Genomic DNA, 26,177 nt, shown 5'->3' on the forward strand with positions numbered 1-26,177 from the left:
GTTTTTGTCGTTTTGTAACAAGTGACTCATCATGGATGCGTTTGCCAGAGACGCCAGTTGTAATGGCAGGAATACGCTGTACCTTCACAGAGTTGGAAAATGCTGCTTTGTCTTTGAATGCAGCTTGGAAAGATGAGACGTAAATAAAAGAGAAGCGACTTCTTCTGTTGTTGGAATAAAGAAGTTCCGAAGAGCGGAAATGGAATCATTTCAAATATCTTCTCCAAATCAAGTCGCCCAAGCCAAGAGTTACTTAATATGTCTTTATTTAGCTTTGTAGCGTTGCATAACACCAGTGTGACGTGCGTTAGTGTTTTGGACGACATTTTGAAGCTGCAAACAAGTCCGCAGTCCCAAACAGTGGTTTGCCAAATCATTTTATTTGTTATTGACAATCTTGGCATGTGATTGACATTATACAAGTGAGGGGGTTTTGATTGACAGGAAGTGAGGACGAGGCTGGATAAAGGTGCCAGGGAGGAGGTTTACAGGAAAAGGTGGGAGGAGACTGTTGCCATGGTGACCAGTCAAGACACCAAAGATTGGAGAGAAGCGTTAAAAAGCTGTAAACAAGTTGACTAGTGCTGTAACGATTAATCGATTAACTCGAGTATTCGAATAGAAAAAAAGATTCAAATTTTGCTGCTTCGAGTATCCGCTTAATTAAAGTGGCGTTGCAATGGTTGATTTTGAAAGTGTTTGCATTTAGTTTTATTGATTTGGATGGATACACTGCCTTATAGTCTGCCTCATTTCACATGGCTGAATCCAGCTGCTCCATGTTAAGACCAACATTAGCCAAGTTTTTGTATGAGCGAATGTTTTTTTTTTTTTTTTTTTAATGCATTCGTAATTTAGTTCATAGGTATATTTAGGCGTTTTTGTGTGGGAATATGTGTTGAACCATTTGTTAAGAACATTGTAAAAACCAAAACAAAAACAAGCGTTTGATAGCATTTAAGCTAGCAGACTTTTGCTATGTAAGTTAGCCATTGTACTTTTGTTGTACATAGATCCTTTTTTATTTTATTTTTATACCGTTTGAGGTTCAGCTCAGTTATTTTAATTTTTCATGTTCCTTATCCGATTACTCGATTAATCGAACTAATTAGTTCATCGATTAATCGACTACTAAAATAATCGATAGCTGCAGCCCTAAAGTTGACGTTAGGCTTCAAGTTAATAGCCGCTCTAATTTGTCATGTAAAGTTTTTTCCCCCCTATTTTCTGCCACCTCCCACACGTCGCCCGCATTCCTATTCTGTCTTTGATGGACAAGCGAGAAGTCTGCAAGCTTTAATTGAAAGCCTTGACATGAACGTGGCCGCCGCCTCATGAGGACTGCTCCACTTTCTAATTACACGCACTGAAAATGTAAAGTGTTCATCTAATGCAGGATGACTCAAATTTTAGTTGAGAGACGGAAGATTGGAATGTCCAACCAAAAACCTAAACCAAGGCACAGCTATCCTAAGCTCTCTTGTAACAAGACGGATCTTGTGGCGCATCGGCCTACTTCCTGACATGCTAATACGTCAGTGCTTCCAAATATGGTCATGTTGGCATCAGGCGGGTGCCTTTTCTGTTATGTTCCTCCATGTAATTCTCCGCCCTTCCAACTCTCTTTAACTTCCGTCCACTGGACTGCCAGGCCTCATCCTCTTCTACAAAGTGGACACAGCATGCTAACCTTGCTAATGCTAGCACTTTTTGACCTCACGCGCCGCTCACTTTTAATACACCCTGACAACACCGCGTGCGTCTGCATGCTGGCGTGCGTGTTAAGAGTGTGCTGCATATTTGATAGGACAGTGAAAGTAGGACAGCAAAGATGCCAAAATACTTCCTTTTTCCCCCCAATTCTTTTTTCTTTCTGTGGCTTATTAGGATTGTGCCTCAGGTCTCAATTATTAGCAAGTCTGTTACACAAATACAAGACAGTCGTTTGAGGACACCTTCTGTTTATTTAGAAACAAGTGTGGAGGTGTGAATGGAATGGAGGAAAGGGAGAAAAAGAAAAAGACTGGATAAAAGCTGGAGGTGAAAATGGAAACGAGAACGAGAGCTGTGAAGGATAAAAAGAGATGAAGGAAGTAGACAGCAGGATACAAGTATGGAGGAGATGGGAAAGTACAAGATCAGAAGGAGGCCAGAATGGAAACGACATGGTAGGAAGGAGATGAAAAGCAAGGTGACAAACAAGACAACCAGAGGTCAAGCTGGACAAGATGGGACACTGAAGCAGTAGCAAAGTGGAGGAGTAGGATGAAAACAGGAGTTGATAGAAGGTAGAGGGGGCAAGATAAGCTGAGGACAGAGGAAATCTGGCAAGGAAAACTTGAAAATGAAGGAGCATAGTGGTGATCCAAGTAAACAATTCACATTTTGATTAGGATCTTCCTGACAGTACAGGAGATTGTACAAGAAACATCACATACCTCCAATGCGACCTCAAAGATGCACACAAACTCTTTGTGCTTATGTCAGCACGATTGAGGCCTTGAGTCAAAAAGAAAGAAAGAACTAGGCCCATGGTCTGCATCCAAGAACATTAGCATGACCGAGACTTATGAGCAAGATCAAGGACCATGGCCTATGGCAGAGGAACGACTCTGGACCTTTAAATACATCCAGGATCTGAATCATGGTCCTTAGACCACATTCATGGCTAAGCAGACTAAGATCTTATATCTTTTAGGAAAATCTTTGAGCCTTTCGACTAAAGTCTCCAATCTGGAGGACAAAGAGGTCCTCAGTAGGCACTCTCCCTGTGTAGCATCTTTCCAGTCTCATGGCTTTTGGGTTTTCATCGACTCTTAAGCGTATGTACACATTTCTTGAGTACCTTAAGTCTGATATCATCAAGCAAAAACTCCGGAAAGGTTGAATGGAGGCTACCGACGGGGTACATCCAGCAGGGACATTAATAGGGAAATGCTACGCCTAAAATTTAGAACTGGAAAAAACCTTTTAATGCAAACATGAAGGTTGGTTGTCGCCATTCAACCTTTGTGGATTACTGTTACATAGATGAGTGCGAATCTCCACAGATAGCAAAAAGCATTCTTCCCTGACAGAGAAAACTTTACAATTATCTGCTCAAATATTGCACAAACTCAGTCCCTCAAAGGTTCTTTGACACTGGATTTGTGAGGCCCCTCTAAAAAATCCAAACAAAACAGTCAAAACTGACCACGTTCTCAATCAGTGCCGTTATCAGAGACGTGAGCAGCGCTAAGCAGAAAAAAGTCCCTTCAAAGTGTGTTGTGGCCCCATTGGCGGCTCTCTGGACCCCACTTGGAGTCTCAACTGAAGTTCTCAGGACACACTTGTTCTTCCTTCTGGCGGTGGTTGACTTCTCGTGTTTACCTCCAAAGTCTTTCTCCTTTCCCTCGCGAAGCAACCGCACCTCGTTGTGCCCCCCTTTGACCTTACGCCCACGCCGGGTGCAGTTCCCGCGAGCCCCCTTGGGTGGTTGTGGGATGGTCGAATGTGGTGGCAAGTTGTGCTGGTCGCCGTGGGGCAGGTACGGTCGCTGGTGCTGGTCGTGGTGGCTCCGGTGACGATTCAGGTGGTTCAATGATTCACCACCCGTCGTACCCCCCACCTCGACTCCCCCCTTAAGACACATGGGCAGCTCCTCTTTCCTCAGCGTCTTCAGATCTTTCCCCGCCATCTCCAAAGGTGAAACGCACACTAACGAAGAAGTGGAGCCCCGGAAGTTCCGCAGCCAGTCCCAAAGCGGAAGCGCCCTGCAGTCGCAGGCCCAAGGGTTGTCGTTGAGGCGAAGGTACTCAAGGGCCGGCAGGAGACCCAGGCTGTCTGCCGACAACTCAGTCAGTGAGTTGTTGAACAAGTAGAGTGTGGTGAGATGCCTCAAGTCGTGGAAAGCCATTTTATCCACCCACTGGATGCGGTTCTGGTGGAGGAGTAGACGGTCCAACGCGCCCAGGCCCCGGAAGGTGTTCTGGTGGAGGCTCCACAGGCGGTTGCCGTGCAGGAACAGATGGCTTAGGTTCAGTAGGTCTATGAACAGGTCGTCCTCCAGGAACTCCAACTGGTTGTCCTGGAAGAGGCCATGGTTTTAGAGGGCTTCATTTATTCTTTTTTTTCAGACAATAAACCTTAGCAAAGGATATGTTTTCTTTAAATAATTTTGTAAAATGAGTTTAAAATAAGAAGTTTTTTTCAGGGAGGGTCCATTTTTTTCTGTCATTCATAGGCTTGGTCATCTCCAGCAAACAGATTACTGTATCCCATAAAAATATTCAGATGTATGGTCGGATTTATTTCACTTAATCCTCCCAATCTAGGATACAGACGGATTATTGCTTTTGACTTCTGTTATTTTCTGAATGTGCAACTGGGAGGGGCAATCAGTCTTTCTCAGCTAGTTTTTGAAAATAGTTTTAAAATCGATTGGTGACAAAAAAACAACAACTTATAATTAGGGTTGTTCCGATCATATTTTTTGCTCCCGATCCGATCCCGATCGTTTTAGTTTGAGTATCTGCCGATCCCGAGATTTCCCGATCTGATTGCTTTTTTTTTTTTGCTCCCGATTCAATTCCAATCATTCCCGATAATTTTTCCCGATCATATACATTTTGGCAATGCATTAAGAAAAAAAAGAATAAAACTCGGACGAATATATACATTCAACATACAGTACATAAGTACTGTATTTGTTTATTATGACAATAAATCCTCAAGATGGCATTTACATTATTAACATTCTTTCTGTGAGAGGGATCCACGGCTAGAAACACTTGTAATTCTTAAAGGATAAATGTGACTTTGTATATCGTGACTAAATATTGCCATCTAGTGTATTTGATACTGTAGCCATTTAACTGTTCTGCCAAAATGCATGATGGGAAGAGCAACCATGACTGTGCGTAGTGGTACCAATTGATATATCCTCTCTGCGTTGGGAAATAACATAGGGTGTTAAGAAAAAGATCAATTACTACATTTCTTCCCCACATTGCTTCCCAAAAAGATCAATTACTACATTTCTTCCCCACATTGCTTCCCACGATATTTCTAATTGTAGGGAGAGGGATTGTAAGGCTTTAGCCAATTAAAAAAGGCTGCCAAAATTCACTCTACTCATTTTACGCTTTAGCTCTATATATACTGTAGGTAAAACGGCGCCATTACAGATTGAACGCGACAATGGGTGAGTGGGTCGTGTAGCGCATGCGTTAATTGCGTTAAATATTTAACGTGATAATTTTTTTTTTTAATTACCGCCGTTAACGGGATAAATTTGATAACCCTACCTTAAGCCTAAACTAAAGACTCTGGATGAGTGTAACATATTATGTCTGTAACGTTAAATGCAATTAGAAAACGATTTAATTTAAAAAATATATATATATATATATAATATATATAAAAGCATGTCCGATATTTTTTTGCCGATTCCGATACTTTGAAAATGACGTGATCGGACCCGATTCATCCCGATCGATCGGGACATCTCTAATTATAATCCTCATTTCACTCTATTTTTGAGAAAAAAGCTTTTTTTTTTTTTGGTGATTGTTGCAATTCAGAATCATCTGAAATCATTGAAATGAAAAAAGATGCTGTCCTACCTGCCCTAAATGAAAGCAAACATGCTTTTGAATGTGTTTTTGATAGGTTTAAGAACAGATGTTTCCCATGTATTTTCAACAGGGTAAGATGACTGGAGATAGGAATTGATTAGAATTCATGAATAGTAGTACTTTTGGCTACCTGGAGATAGAGATACTGGAGATTGTGGAGGTCTTCGAAAAGGCCATGCGGCAAGCCAAGCAAACCGCAGCGATACAGGTGCAAGGCGCGCAGGCGGTCCAGGCCTCGGAAGGTGTCCGCTGCCACCGCCTTCAGGTGGCGGTTGTCGCCCAGGTCCAGCTCCTCCAAAAGCTGAAAACCGTGAAAGGCGGACGGCTGGATGTAGGAGATGTTGTTCGAGTAGAGCCACAGCATGGCGGCAGACGACGGGAATTGGCCGTGCAGGAGCCGACCGATCTTGTTGTTCTGCAGGAAAATGCGCTGACTGTGCGGCGGGATTCCCTCAGGCACCGTCTGGAAGTTGTGCGCCTGGCAGGACACCGTGCTGGGCGACATGTAGCAGATGCAGTGGCGAGGGCACAGCAGCGACACGTCCAGGCCGCACAGGACCAGCAGCAGCTCCACGCCTCCGCAACCTTAATAGGACACAGTCGTATGAGTCCAGATTGAATTGTATCTATAAAAATGCCCTCTAGTTATAGGTACCCTAGTGTTCTGCTCAGACCACCACCAAAACCGTAACAAGACTTGCCTGACACCAGAAATACAGTGCCCTCCATAATTATTGGCACCCCTGAAAAAGATGTGTTTTTTAGCTTCTAATATATTTTGTTTTTTATTCGAATAATATGGGACCTTAATGGAAAAAAAGAGAAAAATCCAACCTTCAATACAAATGCATTCATTCAGTGGAGAAAAAAATCCCACATAAAGAAGAAATTATTTGACATCAAATAATGAGTGTCACAATTATTAGCACCTTTTGCCAACAAAACAAGGTCTGGGGACTGAGATGGCCATGGGAGGAGCTTGATTTTGTGTCTGGTGAACCATTTCTGTGTAGATTTGCCCATACGTTTAAGGTCATTGTCTTGCTTAAAGACCCAGTAACGACCCATCTTCAGTTTTCGGGCTGAGGGAAACAGATTTTGATTTAAAATGTCCTGGTATTTCAAAGCATTCATGATGCTATGCACCCTGACAAGGTTCTCAGGGCCTTTGGAAGCGAAACAGCCTGACAGATGAGACCAAGATTGAGCTTTTTAGCAACAAACACTAAGTGGGTCTGGCATGCCACGAAAAATGTGCATGCTGAAAAGCGCCTCATACCCACTGTGAAGTATGGGGGTGGGTCAGTGATGCTGTGGGGCTGTTTCACTTCCAAAGGCCCTGGGAACCTTGTTAGGGTGCATGGCATAATGAATGTTCTGAAATACCAGGACATTTAAAATCAAAATCTGTTGCCCGAAAGCTGAAGATGGGTCGTCACTGGGTCTTTCAGCAAGACAATGACCCCTAACATATGGCCAAATCTTCACAGAAATGGTTCACCAGACACAAAATCAAGCTCCTCCCATGGTCATCTCAGTCCCCAGACCTTGTTTTGTTGGCAAAAGGGGGTTGTACAAAGTATTAACACCAGGGGTGCTAATAATTGTGACACATTATTTGATGTCAAATATTTTTTTCTTTATGTGGGATTTTTTTCCCCACTGAATGAATGCACTTGTATTGAAGGTTGGATTTTTCTCTTTTTTTCCATTAGATCCCATATTATTTGAATTAAAAAAATATCTTAGAAGCTAAAAAACACATCTTTTTCAGGGGTGCCAATAATTATGGAGGGCACTGTAATTGAGATCAAGTCGAGATCAATATGGTGAGACTAAAACTGAGTCTTTTGGGAGTCAAGACTGGGACCAAACGAGTATTTTGGGAGTTGACACCAAGTCAAACACCTTCCAAATGCTGTCTTTGAACAAGACCTGTTTGTGTGTGCATGCCTATTTGTGCCTCTTCCACTCCAACACACAAGCACTTAAATACATTTGTGCATGTGTACGTGCACACACACATCCACTCATGCAGTTGTTAAGTGCTTTTGCTTGAAGTAAAGTGGAGGGTTGTGTGTGTCCTGGTTAAAGTAGCATCCATGCGCCTTCAGCCTGCAGCTTCTCGTGTGCAGCTTTGAAGTTGACTCGATTAGGAAAAAAAACAAACATTTGGAAAACACTAAATGATAACACGCAGCGAAGCAAAATATATGCGTGTAAACCTACTAGAAAATATTTAAAAGTTTCGCATACGACCTAGCCTGATCGTCATTCGTGTGTGTACTTCTGCCTAGCAACAGATGACACTCAAGCGAGCAGAGCGAAGCTGAGAATTCTCCCAGGACTCCATCCATAATTGATGGCCGGCACACTAAGTTCTTCTCTCCTCGTACTTGATGTCCCGCTTCAGTAGCACCAGCTTCACTGACAGCATGTTTTTTTCTTTTTTATAACAATACGAGCTCTCCATTCCTTATTCTGGATGGCGTCCAATTCCAGGACGTCATGTTGACTTGGCGTACCCTCACACAACAAAGTGGTCCGTGGTCACACACACACACGAGCATGCAAGCATCTCACACTGCAGACAAGCCAACTGGAGTGGAAGTGTGTATATGTGTGCGCCAAGCGGCTGCTTCTTGAGTGACAGCCAAAGTAATTGGGACTCTTCTGCGGCGTTAGGCCTCATCTGACCCTTAGACTAATCTCCACAAAATGTCAACAAAAAGCATCCAACTGGCCAAAGACACTGATTATTCAATAAATGTGTGTGTACATTTCTACAGATGTATTTTGCTCGTGAAACAGTTTTTCTCTAACGACCAATCCAAAAATGTTGCTGGATAAATTGCTAATAAACTGTAGCTGGTAACTGTTCTAGCAAGATGAGACTAACAGAGAGGGCAGGGGCGCCATATAGGGGTGAAAAGTGATATGATTTCTAATGGTCCATGCCCTGATGGGGCCCACAAAGAAAATTAGGACATTAGGTAATCATTTCCAAATTTAAATATCAATCATTATAATTTTAATAGGAATAAAACGAAGGGTTTCTTTTTCTTGTTTTGTTTTTGGCAAAAAGTAAACACCCAGAGAGTATATGTATTGATGGTTTGCTCCGCCCTTCCTTCGATAAGACCGGGAGCAGCGGTGCGCATTCACACCAGTCAATGACTCGGACTGCGCTGTACAGCAGAAATGTTTTCAAAACAAAAATCGGGTTATCAAAAGAGGAAAGAAAAGAAAGCAAAACAGGAGAGGGTTAGAAAAGGCCGACAGGATGTGACAAAGTATTTCACAAAGGAAGGTTGGTGTCTTGTGTCAGTGTAGTGCTGAAAATTAACCTGTTATCTTAGCCCACTCCAGCCCCGTCTGGAACATCGTGATGTCTATTAAGAAGCTCTGAAGCAAGGTTCTAGCTCACTCCGTAAGAAATACGGGATTTTCCCGGCCTCAATGAGCAACATTCACCTATTCAAAAACATGAATTCCAAATAATGACGGCATTTTTGATATCCTACTGATGTTGAAAGTTGGTATGGAAATTTTCTTTTTTAAAATCGGTGTGAATCCAGTTTGTCAAGAATTTATTTAATTTAGTTTGTCATCAATTGAATTTAGTTTGTTAACAAGGGACCTTGCTTCGGAGCTGTAGCATATAGTGGAGATCGCGAGTTTCCATATGGGGCTAAGCCTACTCCATATTGAAATACTGTAATTGTTTGCTAGCTAGTGTTTGCTCGACTTTTAGCTTACGTTTAATCAGTACAGCAGGCAAACCCTTAGCAAGCACTTCATACTAAAACAGTTGTCTCTGCCCTTGCCTGTTGTAACAGGCACAACTCCTCTTGCTGCGTCTTATAGATGATATCAGTCTAGTCATTATTGCTCTATACGCTGTATGTTTCCATACATATATTTTCATCTTAAATTAATGCAGAAAATGCACAAATTAGTGTGTAAAGAACTAAAGATTCACCAGAATGCAGGAAATTACGTAGTTGATACTCTAAATGCATAAGCGGATTTTTTTTTTTTTTTTTTTTTGGGCAGGCCCCCCTGGTGGCCAAAAAGTTTCATTGCGTGAAATTGACTTTCCTATATATATAAACGTTGTAAAGCAATAAAACTGCAACAAAAATGAATGAAATGAACAAAAATATATATTTTTATAATGGTTCAAATTTATTTTTCGAACAGATCATGTGACTAGTACCTTTGCTTTGCGTATAATATTAAGAAGGGAAAAAAAAGGTGAAGGTGAGGGCAATTTTATTTTTCAAATGATTTTTTTCTTAGGTTGAAAATTTTTTTTTTTTTTTTAATTGAAGCAACTTTTGGGGGGATTGAGTGATTTAGACAAATATGCCCTACCCATAAATGGTCCAAACACAAAAAGGATTGTTTCAATCAAAGACATTTTTTTCAAGGCAAGGCAAATTTATTTATATAGCACAATTCAACACAAGGCAATTCAAAGTGCTTTACATCACATGAAGATCATAAAAATCACATTAAAATCAATAGGATGCAAAAGGATGTAAAAACAAATGACAAAAAAACAAAAAAAGTTGAAATAGGAAATAAAATTACACATAAAAATCGCATTTAATCATGAATAGAATGAAAAATTAAGTGTTCAAATGCAAATTTTTCAATCTCAAAATATTTTTTCGCATTCAAAAATGTTTTCTATGAATGAAATACTCCTTTTTTTGATTGAAGTGATTTTTCATTTTGAAAATATATATTTTTTGAAGCAACTTATTTTTTGATTGAATAATAAAGACAAAAACGTCCAAACCAAAAATGTGGCCCAAACACAAATCAACACTACTTCAATCAAAAAAGTTGCTTCAATCAAAAAAAAAAAAACTTGACTACGATCAAAAATAAAATAAAATAAAATAAAAATAGCTTTCACATGCTTTTTTTTGAGTTTCAAATTTATTTTTGCATTCAAACACATTTTTTTAGTTGATACGACTTTTTTTTATTAAAAATATATATTTTGACTGAAGCAACTTTTTTTTTTAATTGAAGCAAATTTTTTTGACTGAATAATAAAGACACAAATCTACCTCCATATGGCTCCGCCCAGGGGATACACATTTTTGACTGGGGTAACTACATTGGCACGACACCGGCAGGCATACCATATTTAATGGTTGACGATCTTGGCGAAATGTATTGCCTAAGCAACCAGAATTCCCCTCAAGAATGATGGGAAACATAAAACGCTCAATATAAACTTATAAACTTATAAATATTCTTGGAAGTAAAGTTTTTTGCTGACACTGCACTTCGGGGTCGTCAACATGTTGTGCCCCCTCTACCCCAAAAGTCAAACCCCGCCTATGTCTATGTGTGTACCGTTGAACTGGTGATGGGGCCAAAAGTGATATCTATTCATGGGGCCCAAAATCCCTAGCACCGCCCCTGATAAATGATCTGATCACAAATGTTGAATTGCCTTTGTCGTTCAATCAATTTTGACTGAGAGGGCAAATTTAAACATGGAGCTGAAAAATAGAAATTGATTTTTTTTTTCATCACATTAAAATTTACAAATGAAATAAATAAAATGTCCGGAAAAAAGATTGTAAAGTCATCACTCTGTTTTCCCTGCCTTAGAATAATTTCTGATGCCTTCAGTACCCCTTTCTGCTAACTTTACTGACATTTAAAAGAGTTTGTGTTCAGCCTGTGATAAGGACACCTCCCTGGAGGATGCAACCCGTGCACCAGGTACGCCTATTCCCACCACCGTTGTCAGGCAACGCCCCATCGCCCAGTCCGTCGGCTGTTGCTAAGCAAACACGCAAACACGTGGGAGGCTTTTGTTTATGTTTTTGTCATGTTTGGATAGTAGACGAGTCACATCCAATCGTTGAAATAATCTCGGCGAGTGAGCCACATGCTGCTTCACCCACTGCGGGCGGGTGTGTTGTGGTTGTTTTGCCCCATCCATAAACATGCACAAAAAAATTTACATAAAGTTGCGCACGTGATCTGGAACTTTCTGCCGAACTGTAGTCACCATGGCAACACACACACATACACACGTGGCCTTCATAGCCTCCTCCGCTGTATTGATTTTGCCCTCCGGTCGTCTTATTTGAAAATCCTACATTGTTATTTTACATTCTCATTTACATATGCAAATGTGGCCAGTCTGCTTTTATTAAATCAAACAAAGTAAATGCGTCACAGCGTGACGGTGAGTTCGAAATTCTCCAGCTGCGGGCTGTTTACTACTTGTTGTCAATTCCTTTTTCCTAAACTGTCAATCAGTGTTTATGAACGCAGGCAGGTGCAAACAAAATAAGTCGAGGAGTCTGAAACCCTGGCTCAGAGGGTTGCACCTCCCCACAATGACTCAAAAAAAAGTTTAAGTGTTGTTTTTGTTTTTGGGTGCAAATTATTTGCGGTATAGACCCTACCCACGTGACGTCACAACTCCGCTCTCCTGAATGGTACCGCCCACTTGTCCGTCAAAACATAGTGTTAACCTGTTACGGCTACGTACATTTCTCCTATTTACGGCGTGTTTTTCTGCTCCTTAACATTAATAATCAAAATGGTGAAGGCGTGTGTGGCTGTTGGTTGCACTAACAGAGAAGATGGAAGGAGAGACTTGAAGTTTTACCGTATTCTGAGGGATCCAAAGAGAGCGAAATGGACGGCTGCAATTCGACGTGAAAACTGGGCACCAAAAAATCACCACAGACTATGTAGTAGTCATTTTATATCCGGTAAGATGCATTTAAGATACTTAGAGGGTTTTGGGCTGACAAATAACCACAATTAAGATCATTGCGAGGCTAATCGCCGACAACATACGACGTTGTACGACATAGTTTCAAATTCAAGATGTTTGTGACTAGTTTATAGTCTTATAGACACCCCCACCCCCATTCTCCTCTTTCACTGGCCAATAGGCCCCCACATGGTGTAAACCGGAAATACATCTCGCTGACGATAGCACCAGCATATTAGTAACTAGTTTAGATGTTCAATGTATTTCTTGTTGTTGTTTGTGTATGTGTTTCTTTTCTTTCTTCTCTTGTATTTCTTTTCTTCTGTCCCCCCATAATCCCTTCCTGTTCGCTGCTTTGTCATAATAAAAAGGTATTTTGAATGATCACAATGGGAGTATGTCAGACTCTCAATGTGAAACATTAAAACTGTTCAGAATCCGGGCACTTAGACTTCCATTCTCTGTGTCAAACAGCTGAACAGGACAGGTTTAAAAAAAATAAAAATAAAAAATAAAAAATAAAAATAAAAAAAAAATTCAAGATGTTTGTGACTTCCCTTTCTTCCACCATCGTTATTTTTTGAATAATATTTAGCTGGTACCAAGTGAAAGAAATTGGCCTCATCTACGGGGCTGACAAATAACCACAATTAACATCATTGCGAGGCTAATCGCCGACAACATACGACGTAGTACGACATAGTTTCAAATTCAAGATGTTTGTGACTTCCCTTCTTCCACCATCGTTATTTTTTGAATAATATTTAGCTGGTACCAAGTGAAAGAAACTGGCCTCGTCTACGGGGCTGACAAATAACCACAATTAAGATCATTGCTAGGCTAATCGCCGACAACATACACGTACGTATGTATGTAACCCCTGTGTCAGCGCCGCCCCGCGTTCCGCTCCCACCTCTGACTAGGCCGGGACGCGAACCCGCGCGCCAACGACGCTTCCACTCGGCAGGCAAGATCGGTAACCACTACACCAATAAGCTCGAGCCAACGGCACAGCCGCTAGCGTCCTTACATGAAGGAATCGGCAGGGAGGTTTCCACGCTCCACATGGACTTGCGTGCACCCGTTACATGTATGTAGTGAGAGTGCTATCGCTAAACCATATAAACATTAAAAGCCTTAACTCCATTGACAAACGACATGAAATACATTCGACTTGACAGTGGATGATAGCAATAACAAAAGATTTTGAATTGAAAATTTCGTAACTCACCTTTCCAAGCACAAGATAGATTCCTGTCGAATTTTCGTGGACGAGGACCTGTTTCACCCAACCAGCAACGAAGTATTTATAAGCCTCCAAGCTCTTGAAGTTTTTCATATTTTCGTGAGAATAGGCTGATTTAGTGTGGACAAGATAATTGTAAATATCTGCGTAGCAGATGTCAGGCAGACAGGGCGAAGACAGTGGGTCGAAAAACATCGATTTGGGCATCAAATATGGATCTGGCGACTGTATAGAACGAAGCTTTTCCTCATAACGCCTTTTATGCAACAGATCCAGTGAGTTTGCGGCATCAGAAAGCACCGGGTCTTCCATGAAATGCATTTTAAATTCCGCCATCAATTGAAAACAATGCTAATACAGAGTCAAAATGACGGACAAGTGGGCGGAACCATACCTGGCCGCCATATTGTCCGTCAGTGTTTATCCGTATTCTCAATGGTTTCAATTTGTCGTGCAATTTATAGTGCAATTCATGGAAGCCCCGGTGCTTTCAGACGCTGTAAACTCATTGGATGCGTTGCATAAAAGGCGTTATGTGGAAAAGCTTCAGTCTATCCATTCGCCAGATCCATATTTGATGCCTAAATTGATATTTTTCGACCCGCTGTCTTCGCCCTCTCTGCCTGACATCTGCTACCCTGATATCTACAACTATCTTGTCCACACAAAATCAGCCTATTCTCACGAAAGTTTGAAAAACTTTAAGAGCAGCACTCTAAGCAACATTACCCCGTGTGACCCTTTACTTCCAATTTTCTAAAATTGCGACAATCAATAAAAAAAAAGTTGACTGCGATGGCCGACGCTTCAAGGATAGGTGGATATTGGACTATTTCTTCAATAAAACATGCAACAACTGTGTCTGCCTCATTTGCAAAGAGACAGTCGCTGTTTTCAAAGAGTTCGATGTGACGCAATATTACCAAACAAGACACGCTGACATGTACGACAACATTACAGGGAAGATACGCAGCGAGAAATTATAGCAACTTGAGGCTATTTCAATTTCACAGCAGCAGTATTTCGCAGGAGCCCGAGTGTCGAAAGAGAACGCCACAAAGACGAGATTGTTGAAATTATGAATTAAAAAAATTATAAAGCAAATGTGACACACAGAAGGGCTTGCTAAAATTTGTTTAAATATATTGTTCTATGTAAATCAGCCAAGGTAGCCCCCCGCATTTTTACCACACCAAATCTGGCCCCCTTTGCAAAAGGTTTGGACACACCTGTTTAACTTCTTTCACTTGGTACCAGCTAAATATTATTCAAAAAATAATGATGGTGGAAGAAATAAGCATCTTGAATTTGAAACTGTATGTTGTCGGCGATTAGCCTCGCAATGATCTTAATTGTGGTGGTCAGCCCCAAACCCTCTAAATATATATTAAATGCATCTTACCAGATATAAAATGACTACTACATAATCTGTAGTGATCGTTTGGTGCCCAGTTTTCTCGTCGAATTGCAGCAGTCCATCTCGCTCTCCTCTCCGGGTCTCTCGGAATACGGTAGAACTTCAAGTCTCTCCGTCTATCTTCTCTGTTAATGCAACCAACCGCCACACACGCCTTCACCATTTTGATTATTAATGTTAACGAGCAGAAAAACACACCATAATAGGAGGAATTTACGTAGCGGTAATGCTTAAACCCGACGAGCTGACGAACAATATGGCGCGGAGGCGTGGTTGTGACGTCATGTGAGTAGGGTCTATAAAGGGAAATAGCATTTTTGCTAACATGCTAATCAATAATTACAGACATTCCTTCATCTATTGTTTTAGTCAATGTTGTTAATCTTACTTTAAAAAAGTAATTAATTACAGTTACAAATTACTTCTCCCAAAAAGTATTTGAGTTAGTAACTCAGTTACCTCAACAAAAGAGTAATTTGTTACTCGGCAAAGTAACTGACATACTTTTCATATTCTACACGTTATTACATGATCCATTCTTTGACGTTTTTCACGTCAAATATGTTCATAGTAACTGAATGAATTGAACTGTCTTTTCATTCCCAAAAACATAGGTCACCCTTTTTACATTTTTAAAAATTTCACCAATATAAGAGTGTAATGGTATACAAACTTTAACTTTCAAATGCTGTGAGAAAAACCTTTTTCCTGTTGAACTGAATTGTGACTTGTGTGTACTGTCACACCCCTAAAATATATAGATTAGGGCTGTCAAACGATTAAAATTTTTAATCGAGTTAATTACAGCTTAAAAATTAATTAATCGTAATGAATCGCAATTCAAACCATCTATAAAATATGCCATATTTTTCTGTAAATTATTGTTGAAATGGAAAGATAAGACACAAGACGGATATTCAACATACGGTACATAAGTACTGTATTTGTTTATTATGACAATAAATCAAAAAGATGGCATTAACATTACTAACATTCTGTTAAAGCGATACATGGATACAAAAACTTGTTGTTCTTAAAAGAAATGTTAGTACAAGTTGTAGAAATTTTACATTAAAACCCCTATTAATGTTTTCATTTTAATAACATTTGTAAAATTTTCAATCAAAAAATAAACTAGTAGCTCCCCATTGTTGATGTCTATAATTACACAATGCTCATGGTGCTGAAACCCATAAAATCAGTTGCACCCAAGTGCCAGCAGAGGGTGAAAAAACACCAAAAACAAAAGTAACAAGTGGACATTACACTGTGCTGTCATTTTAATCTGTTTGAGCGGGGTATGTGTGTTAAATGCGTCAAATATTTTAAAGTGATTAATTAAAAAAATTAATTACAGCCCGTTAACGCGAACATTTTGACAGCCCTAATATAGATATATTTTTCAATACGCAGGTGAGGCTTGAATCTCTTCCCTCTTTTATCTTTGTTCTAGTTGTTTTGATTTAAAAAAAAAAAAAAAAAAAAAAAAAAAAAAACATGGTTTATAGATGTGTCATTCAAGAAAAGTTAAGGGCCAGTGACAATACTTGGTAAAAAAGAAAAACAATTTTTTATTTTATTGTAGCATCTACAAGGACAATGCCCACTTGGTGATGAGAATGCATACTGAACAGGAAAACAGGCCATTATTTTCAATTAATTGTACCCACTTGAGCGCCACGAACTGTATGTATAAAGTTTCCCGAGCATTTAACATGACGCTCGCCACGCTAAATGCTAATGCTAGCGAGAACCCGAATGCTATGCTAACGCTCCGAACCACCTAGCATCGCGTTTGCAACGGTGTCACAATTCCCTTCCCCTCCTCCCTTCTCCTGCTCTGCTCTCTCTGTGTCTTTCAGACATTTCTCGCGTCATTCAACAAACGTAGTAACCAGTGTTGTTAATCTTACTTTAAAAAGTAATTAATTACAGTTTCAAATGACTTCTCCCAAAAAGTAATTGCGTTAGTAACTAAGCTACGTGAATGTAAGCGTAATTAGTTACTTGGCAAAGTAACTGGTGATAATTTTCATGTTTTTTTTTCTCAAAAAAAAAAAAAAAAAAACAGGTCACACAATGTGAAGTTTATGGGTTTTGGAGACAATTGGCCCTAGTCCAAATCTTTACCTTAAAGTTTATTAGACACAGGTATATTGCGGATAGTGCGATAACTAGATAGTAACCTTTGCTCTGTGTGGAAGTCCTTTGATGTTGTGAATCAACCGTTGAAATTGTTAAAATTGCTCCCGTTATTGCATTAGTTCCCTTCTGTCTACTTTCGACATGTGTAAGTTTTAAAACTTTTTCATCATTTAAAGATAGTCAAGATTTTGCCGATTTAGGAGCATATTAGATAAAATTTACTTAGGTTCGTTAGGAAGGTTCTCTACAACAGAACCTTCCTGAGGAGTCTACTGCTTTAAGATGGTGGCTGTTTACTAACGCATATTCTTTATGCATGTTGCTAATGCCGCCATGTCTGTCATTTGCATCTAGTTCTATAATATGTGATATCCAGTGTTGTCACAGATTAGTTAAAAAAGTAATTCAATTACTGATTACACCTCAAAAAAGTAATCTAGTTACTTTAGCAATTACTTTATTATCAAAGTAACTAAGTTACTTTAAAAGTAACTTATCATTTACTTTTTACCAATTTTTCTCCTTTTGCTGCCTCAACATAAAAATGACAACAAAAGTCATCGCATGAAATTGAATTTTTCACATAAGGCTTAATCTTTGAGTCAGCGGGGGTTTAATTAGTCGATGGAGTTGATTTCAACCACCATTGACTCGCGCTAGCTTCGCCACCCCGGAGCCCTGAAACTAACAAATAACTGACAAACTGCACGGAATTTGTTCAAATCAACTCCAACGACTAAATAAACTCCCGATAACTCCAAGATAAAGCCTAATGTCAAAAATTCTGACCTTCCCCTTTAAAATAAAGACCTAGCTGTTAAAATATTGTCTATAAAAGTTGTAAAGCAATAAAACAAACAACAAAAATTAATGAAATGAACAAGAATCCAACAACGTATTTCATAATGGGTCAAAATCATTTTTCGAGCAGATCATTTGACTAGCACAAGCCAAAACTACACCTGTGGAGGCAAGATGGGTATTTGGAATTTCTGTAAACCTAAGCTTTCAAACGCAACCAACGACAACTGAGCTTTAACAGTTTTATATACTGTATATGTACGTACAACTTACTTCTCCCAAAAAGTAATTGCTTTAGTAACTCAGATACCTGAATTTAAGAGTAATTAGTTACTTGGCAAAGTAACTAGTGATAATTTTCTTTTTTTTTTTCTCAAAAAAAAAAAAAGGTCACACAATGTGAAGTTTAAAGGGTCTTTGGGACAATTGGCCCTAGCCCAATTCTTTACTCTCCACTTAATTAGACACAAGGGTATTGCGATAACTAGATAGTAACCTTTGCTATGTGTGGAAGTCATTTAAAGTTGTGAATCAAACGTTAAAGTTTTTTAAAATTGCTCCCGCTATTGCATTAGTTCCCTTCTGTCTACTTTCAACATGTATAAGTTTTAAAACTGTTTCATCATTTAAAGATAGATTTAAGTCAAGATTTTGCCGATTTAGGACCATTTTAGATAATACAAAAAAAAAAAAAATTGGTTCGCTAGGAAGGATCTCTACAACAGAGCCTTCCTGAGAGGTGTACTGCTTTAAGATGGCGGCTGTTTACTAACGCATGTAGTCCTTAAAACATGTTGCCAATGCAGCCGTGTCTATCATTTGCATCTAGTTCTATAATATGTGATATCTACCGTATCATGTGGGCGTAGTTTGTAGGCTACAGTCAGGTATTATTGGAGCCACCTAGCATCGCGTTTGCAACGGCGTCTTCCCCACTCCTGCTCTGCTCTCTCGTCTCCGTGAGTCCGTCACTCTGACTTTTTTTATTCAACCAACTTAGTAATGCATAGTAACACATGCCTTTCCCGCCTCAGTAATGGTAACGGCATTGCCAAGATGAGAAAAGTAATTAATTAGATTACTCACTACTGAAAAAAATAACGCCGTTAGTAACGCCGTCATATTGTAACGCCGCTATTAACAACACTGTTCGTTACTAAAGAAAATAATCAGATTACAGTAAAGTAACGCGTTACCGACAACACTGGTGATATCAACCGTAGCATCATGTGGTCGTAGTTTGTAAGGTATCGGCTTCAGTCAGGTATTATTGGAGTAACCTAGCATCATGTTTTCAACGGCCACCCCACTCCTGCTCTGCTCTCTCGTCTCCGTGAGTCCGTGACTTTTCTCGTGTCAAGGCGTGCGTTACTATGTTGGTTGACTGACGCGAGAAAAGTCTGAGAAAGACGGACTCGCTGAGACGAGAGAGCAGAGCAGGAGTGGGGAGGAGGCAAGGGAGGGTGACGCCGTTGCAAACGTGATGCTACTATGCTAGGTGGCTCCAATAGTACCGGACAGTAGCCGATAGCCTACAAACTACACCCACATGATGCTTCGGTAGATATCACATATATACAGAACTAGATGCAAATGACAGACACGGCTGCATAAGCAACATGTACAATAAAGAACTAGATGCGTTAGTAAACAGCCGCCATCTTAAAGCAGTAGACTCCTCAAGAAGGCTCTGTTGGAGAGAACCTTCCTAGCGAACCTAAGTAACTTTTGATCTAAAATGCTCCTAAATCGGCAAAATCTTGACCTAAGTCTATCTTTAAATGATGAAACAGATTTAAAACTTACACATGTCAAAAGTAGACTGAAGGAAACTAATGCAATAACGGGAGCAATTTTAACAACTTTAACGGTTGATTCACAACATTAAATGACTTCCACACATAGCAAAGGTTACTATCTAAAAAACCCCATAAATTATCACCAGTTACTTTGCCAAATAACTACTCTTACATTCAGGTAACTGAGTTACTAACGCAATTACTTTTTGGGAGAAGTAATTTGTAACTGTAATTAATTACTTTTTTAAAGGAAAATTAACAACACTGGTAGTAACAAATAGTAACGCACGCCTTTACATCCTCAGTAACGGTAACGGCATTGCAAAGAAGGGAAACGTAATTATTAGATTACTCACTAGTTCACTACTGACGAAAATAACGGCGTTAGTAACGCAATTATACTCTAACGCTGTTATTACCAACACTGGGTTTAGTGCATTATAAAATAAAGATACTGAAACTGTAGTGGGACCAACAATACAATATATCTAAAGTATGACGGCATAAGAAAGAATGTTTGTGTTGAGACACAAAAGAGCCCCTGTATGCAAGAAATGAATATGTGATAAGAACAGGCCAGTATGCTGACAGTTGACAAACCATGTCAAACCCTCGCCATATGATAATTGATGGACATAATGTTCCAAACTGACGTCGTGCGCCCAGTCAGCCAGTCGTGCCCATGCCTGTCTGACACTGACAGAAGATAATCAGCGTTGCTCTGACCACGGAGACATACAAACTCTTTACTCCCGGCCCCCTTTAAAAATAACTGAACAATTTCTTCGGACGTTGTCACTTCTCGGCAGAGGTGGGTAGAAATGCATTACATTTACTCCGTTACGTTTACTTGAGTAACCTTTTGAGAAAAATGTACTACTAATCCATACTTTCTACTTGAGTAGACTTGTCAAGAAGCGCTACTGCTACTCCGCTACAGTAGTCGTTACATTTGTTCTCTTTATACGACATATTTGATTTTACTTTTTTGTGCCAGAAATTCCAAACAATGGCTCTTCCAGTTTCACCATTGAGATGTCAAAACAATAATCACATGACTCTGTTATATCAGTCAGACTCTAGCTTGCCGTTTTATGATCGCGTCGGCCTGTTCAATCACGCGGCATATTCAAAGCTCTCTAAAAAAAAAAAAGGATTTGACATAGAGCGCTGCCATCAGCATGACTCGAAAGTGCTGATTTTAATCTCTCTACCAGTTTTTATTTGGCACCGACTCACCATGGAAAACCGGAAATATGATCCTTTTCATTTCATAATAGGAAATATGTTTTCTCCACTAGATGGCGCTCATGCTCTTTGGACGAATGATGCTTCATTTCGGTAGATTTTTTTCTTTCGCCGGAATTCAATGATGTTTTTTGTATTTGTTTGGCTCAATGTGGTTATGTAATATAGAACATTATAATAATAACAGTTCATATACTATAACTGCGCTGAGAAAAACAAGCATCGCCATCAGTTACAATGTTACTCATTACTTGAGTATTCTTTTCACCAAATACTTTTCTACTTGTACTGGAGTAAATTTTTTGGATGACTACTTTTACTTTTGTAGTATTAATTTGAATTAACGCTACTCTTACTTGAGTAAAATGTTTGGCTACTCTACCCACCTCCACTGTTGGGAATAACGCAGTTATAAATAACGCCGTTACATAACGGCGTTATTTTTTCAGTAAGGGGGTAATCTAACTAATTATTTTTTCCGCCGTTACATCACCGTTACCGAACTGAAGGTCAAAAGCGGTGCGTTACTTACTTTGAATAAATTGAAGAAACTACCAGCCGTAGCGAGTCTACTCTGCTCTGTTTATTTGTCATCCAAGACTTGGGTGCGTTCAGGTTCATGGCAATGAAAATAGTAGACACACATAGCCTACCTTTGTAAGAACGATGGAGTTACCGTTTGATATGGTCATAATGTGCAGGTCCTGCACCCATCCGCAGCAAAACTGTTCGTAGCTTTGTAGCGATTTGTAATTTCGGAATCGCTGATGAGTTTAGTAACATACACCAAACAATAAATACAGCAGAATGTCCATTTCGCGTAATTGTGGAAGCCCGTCGACATCTTTACTCCATTTGTTTTTGGCTTGCTCAAAGGGTCAACATTGTTCACATCCTTAAGTTTGATCACATATCTGTTCTCCGCCTTACTAACGAATTTGTCTCTTTATCGAACTGGCAAGTTAAAGTTTAATGTCCCGCGAGCCAGACCTGCTTTCGATATGGCTGCGTTGTTGTCAAATCTCACGTGATCCCATTCTGTGACATAAACGCTCAAGCCTAATAGTGCACGTACTTCAGAGCCGGTGTTTTCACACACAAACCGGAACAACGCGTGCGGCAAACACACACACGCAAAACAGATGCGAAGGGATATGATGGCAGATCATTCAGAGGAAAATTTGTCCTTTACGATGTGGAGATATAAACACTATTTCAAGTTGGTCGAAATTAAAGGAAAGAACGTGCATGTAAAGTGTAATTTATATCCCGGGGCAAAGCTTTTGTCGACATCTGTGGTAAGCAATTCAAATCTGTTTATTCTTGTTGCACTTCAAGTGTAGGATAAATCTGTTGCTGGTGAGGTGCAATAAATATTACAAGGTTCTATAACACAACTACCTGTCTGTTCTTCTCTATTCAACTGACTCGAATACTGCGCAGAAAATTTCAAATTCTTTGACATGCAACAACTTTTTAAAGTAACTGAAATACTTACTTTCCCTGGTAACTAGTTACTTTTACTATGGAGTAATTCAGTTACTAACTGTTACTAAGTTACTTTTTGGAAGAAGTAGTGAGTAACTATAACTAATTACTTTTTTAACGTAACGTTCGCTCTTGTTTGCCTGCCATTTCTTGTTGCTCATTTCTTGTTAATTTTTTGACTGTTCACGACTAGGAATAAATTGTCAACATTTTGGAAAGTTGTTGTTGGAGCTTTTCTTCAGTCTATCAAATTTAGTGTTCTTAGTGTCAGATAGCGGTTAGAACATGACCGCACAGTGTTTAGAGGAGAGGTCAATTGCTAACAAGTAATTGTGTGTTTATTAGGTTTATATGGAGGTCACACTCACCAACTAAAAATAGAACCATGATGAGTGCAGAGTGGGCTGAAAGTGCCGGCTAAGCATCTTTGCTAATTGAAGCTGAAGATGACAACGAAGATGCAAATAAAGCACTCGTGAGCGCACTGAGCAAAAGCGAAGGCGTGTCAGCGGTCGCCGCGTGACGCGTCGACGGCTTAAGAAGATTAATGTCAACCCGTTTCTAGGACGATTGCCATGGACTGCTAAGCCCCCCCCTTCCCCAAAACCAGCATGGGCCGAGACCCTTCGCACTGGCGACGAGGGAATTCAAAATAGTTACCTGCTGAACCTGACGGCCTTGTAGTTGCCCGTAAATGACACCAGATAGGGGCAAACACTTTTTCCGATAAAACGAGGTTAAAACTAGTGTTGCACTAATACCGATACGGCACTAAAATAGTGTTGATGATGTGCAATGTGTACTCTGCAACCTATCAAAAATGGCCGCCATGCTATGAAAACAGCAATTGTGTGACGTCCAATCTTCCATCTGCTATGAATTAAATTTATTTCTAGTCCAATCTATTTAAAGTGGGAGGGTGGGAGCGAATGAGGTAAAACTAAGGGAGTAGGTTTGGTCTCAACATTGGTAGGGACGGTATAACAGCATAAACATACATGTGCACTTTTTGCTGGGGACGGGACATTAATAAGACCAAACCGATAAGGTGAAAGGGGGTACATTTCTCACAAATATGAACCTAATTAATTGATAGGCTAAATCAGGGGTCGACAACCCAAAATAGCAAAAAGAGCCATATTGGACCAAAAGAACAAATACGTCTGGAGCTGGAAAAAATTAAAAACCTTATATAAGCCTTATAATGAAGGCAATACATGCAGTATGTATCTAATAGCTATATTAGCCTACTATCAAAATGACTAAGTTGGGCCTCCATGATTACATTTTTATTTTCCCTACAGTGCATCCTAAAGAGAATGAAACACCACATGACTACTCTGTTGTACGATGCTGCCTCAAGTTGAACTTTATTACAATATTAATACATTAGAAGAGTGTTTCTGTCATTTGTCCTCCCACAGAAATTATATTAAAACAAACAATATGTTTCCCTCCACCATCTTTTTCCATTTTCAAACATTTTTGAAAAAAATCCAGGGACCCAATAGGGCAGCGCGAAAGAGCCATGTGTTGCTGACCTCTGGGCTAAATGATCAATGCAAAATAAATCTGTATTGACTTACACTAACTTTCATGTGTATTGGTCAGGTGATACACCGTTCCATTCACACCTTTGTTTTCAAAAACTACTAAAGAAACATTTTAAAAACTTCCAGAATAAATGTCTGGATTTTATCAGCAAATTTAAATTGCAATATTTGAACATAAATTATAATAACATACATTAATTTTACCTCGATTATGATTAATGTATGATCATCTGAAAAAATGCATTGGCTGCAAATAAAAATATTTTAAGATAAATTATGTAGAATGGAAATAAATACACTACATGTAAATTTTAAATAAACGCAAGTCATCAGCCAATCAAACGTGCATTTGAGGGGAATTTTTTTTTTTTTTTAATGGAATTTTGCAGCAAAGGCTGCAAATAAAAATATATTTTTTAATGATTTATAAAATAAATACATTTTGATTAATGCATAAAATGCACAGTTGAATTAATCTTAACAGTGGGAAACATACAGGAAGACACCTCTCTAAGCAGCTTTCTACTTGAGTTTCACAGGTTTCACACAGTTTAATGTTATGCTAACTCTGATGCAGGTCGGACTTTCAGTAGCAAAATTAGTGGCGTGTTCCTCACCTCCACAACATTGAGGTCTTTTTACATTACTTACAGTTGCTGCTTCTGGCTGAAAAAAAACTTCTAGTATCCCTCCTCTTCAAAGGGCACAGAAGAGGCGGCATGTTGACATGTATTTCTTTTGGGATTGTGTGAATGTGAGGGTTCTAGTCATCAGCCAATAAACGTGCATTTGAGGGGGGAAAAAATGGACGGGCACATTCAGTCAGTGAAAAGGGGTAAGTGTAAGTCTGAACTTAATGAAAGTAATTCACTTAATAATGGTAGGGTCAATTCTATCCTTACAGCATTTGGGAAGAAAAAATTACCTATGTAAATGAACTATTATTATATGCAAATAATGTTGCTTAAAAGTTGGTGGGGACAATTAAAGCATTTTGAAAAGTTGGTAGTGTTATGTCCCTACCGTCCCTATGCAAACCTACGCCCTTGGGTAAAACATAACATTTGTTCTTCCTCTGGCCAAAATGCACCCTCGTACCAATTAGTTCATCCCTTGTAGACGTCCAATCCATTTTAAGCAGGTATCGCGATTGGACGCCAAGCGCAATCAATGGCAGACAATGAGTTAGGCAGTGTCCGATCAAGCTATAACAGTGAGCAAGTGTGCAGTAATTTAGTATTAAAACAAAAAGTATATTTTCCTCCAAAAACGTGGCATTGGTACCACACAGCTAGGTGTCAGAATCGGTATCGGGAGCCCAAAAATTTATCGGTGCAATACTGATGGCAACCAAAAACGATGAAATGAGAAATTTTGGGACAATATTATGTAACTATATGACTATTTTAAAAGGCAAAAGATGCCAGTCATTAAAGGATAATCATTGAGGACAACAGAAATCTGAGAATATTATGTCCCCCCTCCCTTTTTTTTTTTTAATTAAAAAATAAAAATAAATACTTTTGGCACACCAAGTAGTCACGCGCACAGACACACTCAAAACAGAAGAAGGGTTGTTGTGGGACTCACCGCGTGTGAACATTCTAGAAGGTTGTTTGTCGCAGGAGGAGCATTTTTCTTCTTTTCATTCGCGCGTGGGTAAAAGCAACTAGATCAGATAAAATTGTTACAAAATGTTGCCGCGGACTTTGTCATCCGGCTCGTCTACATCTTCCTCCTCTTCTGTGGAGGGACTCACAGCCCACAAGCAGCTGCTTCACTCCTCGCTCGGCCCACCCTCTCTCTCTCTCTCTCCCCCCTCCCTCTCTCTAGCATCATACCAGTATTCATTGGTTCTACAAATAAGACACTATTTCCGAGTTTGATGATAACAAAGGACAAAGCCTGTCCTTTGAAAGCTCAATCAGGGACGCGTACTTTTGTTTCTGAATAACGGACATTTTTTCAAGGGACAGTTGGCAACCCTAATTCCAGGTCTCAATTTTATAATTTTTTAAATTATTAAAGCATCCGGCTTAGCTTTTCTTTGTTTTTGTTTTTTTTTCAAAATTTCAAAAATGCTCAAAAAACACTTGGGCTAG

General features: G+C 39.5%; 1 protein-coding gene across 1 annotated transcript; it reads right to left on the reverse strand.

The window, feature by feature from the left end:
* Positions 1-1,944: 1,944 nt before the first annotated feature.
* LOC130907048 (reticulon-4 receptor-like 1) lies at positions 1,945-25,820 on the reverse strand. The gene is made up of 3 exons (XM_057821893.1): positions 25,666-25,820; positions 5,746-6,200; positions 1,945-4,066 (listed from the first exon to the last, which is right to left on the reverse strand). Exons 1-3 carry the CDS (start codon positions 25,676-25,678, stop codon positions 3,161-3,163), a joined length of 1,374 nt encoding a protein of 457 aa, XP_057677876.1. The 5' UTR covers positions 25,679-25,820; the 3' UTR covers positions 1,945-3,160.
* Positions 25,821-26,177: the final 357 nt, after the last annotated feature.

Source organism: Corythoichthys intestinalis, chromosome 18 (genome assembly GCF_030265065.1).
Source record: "Corythoichthys intestinalis isolate RoL2023-P3 chromosome 18, ASM3026506v1, whole genome shotgun sequence".
Lineage (NCBI taxonomy): Eukaryota > Metazoa > Chordata > Actinopteri > Syngnathiformes > Syngnathidae > Corythoichthys > Corythoichthys intestinalis.

Bases quoted from the DNA above. Each gene is read 5' to 3' on its own strand.
- LOC130907048 (XM_057821893.1), bottom strand. The intron at 4,067-5,745 runs GTAGCCAAAAGT...GGCCTCTTCCAG, and splicing joins TCCAGTATCTCTATCTCCAG to GACAACCAGTTGGAGTTCCT.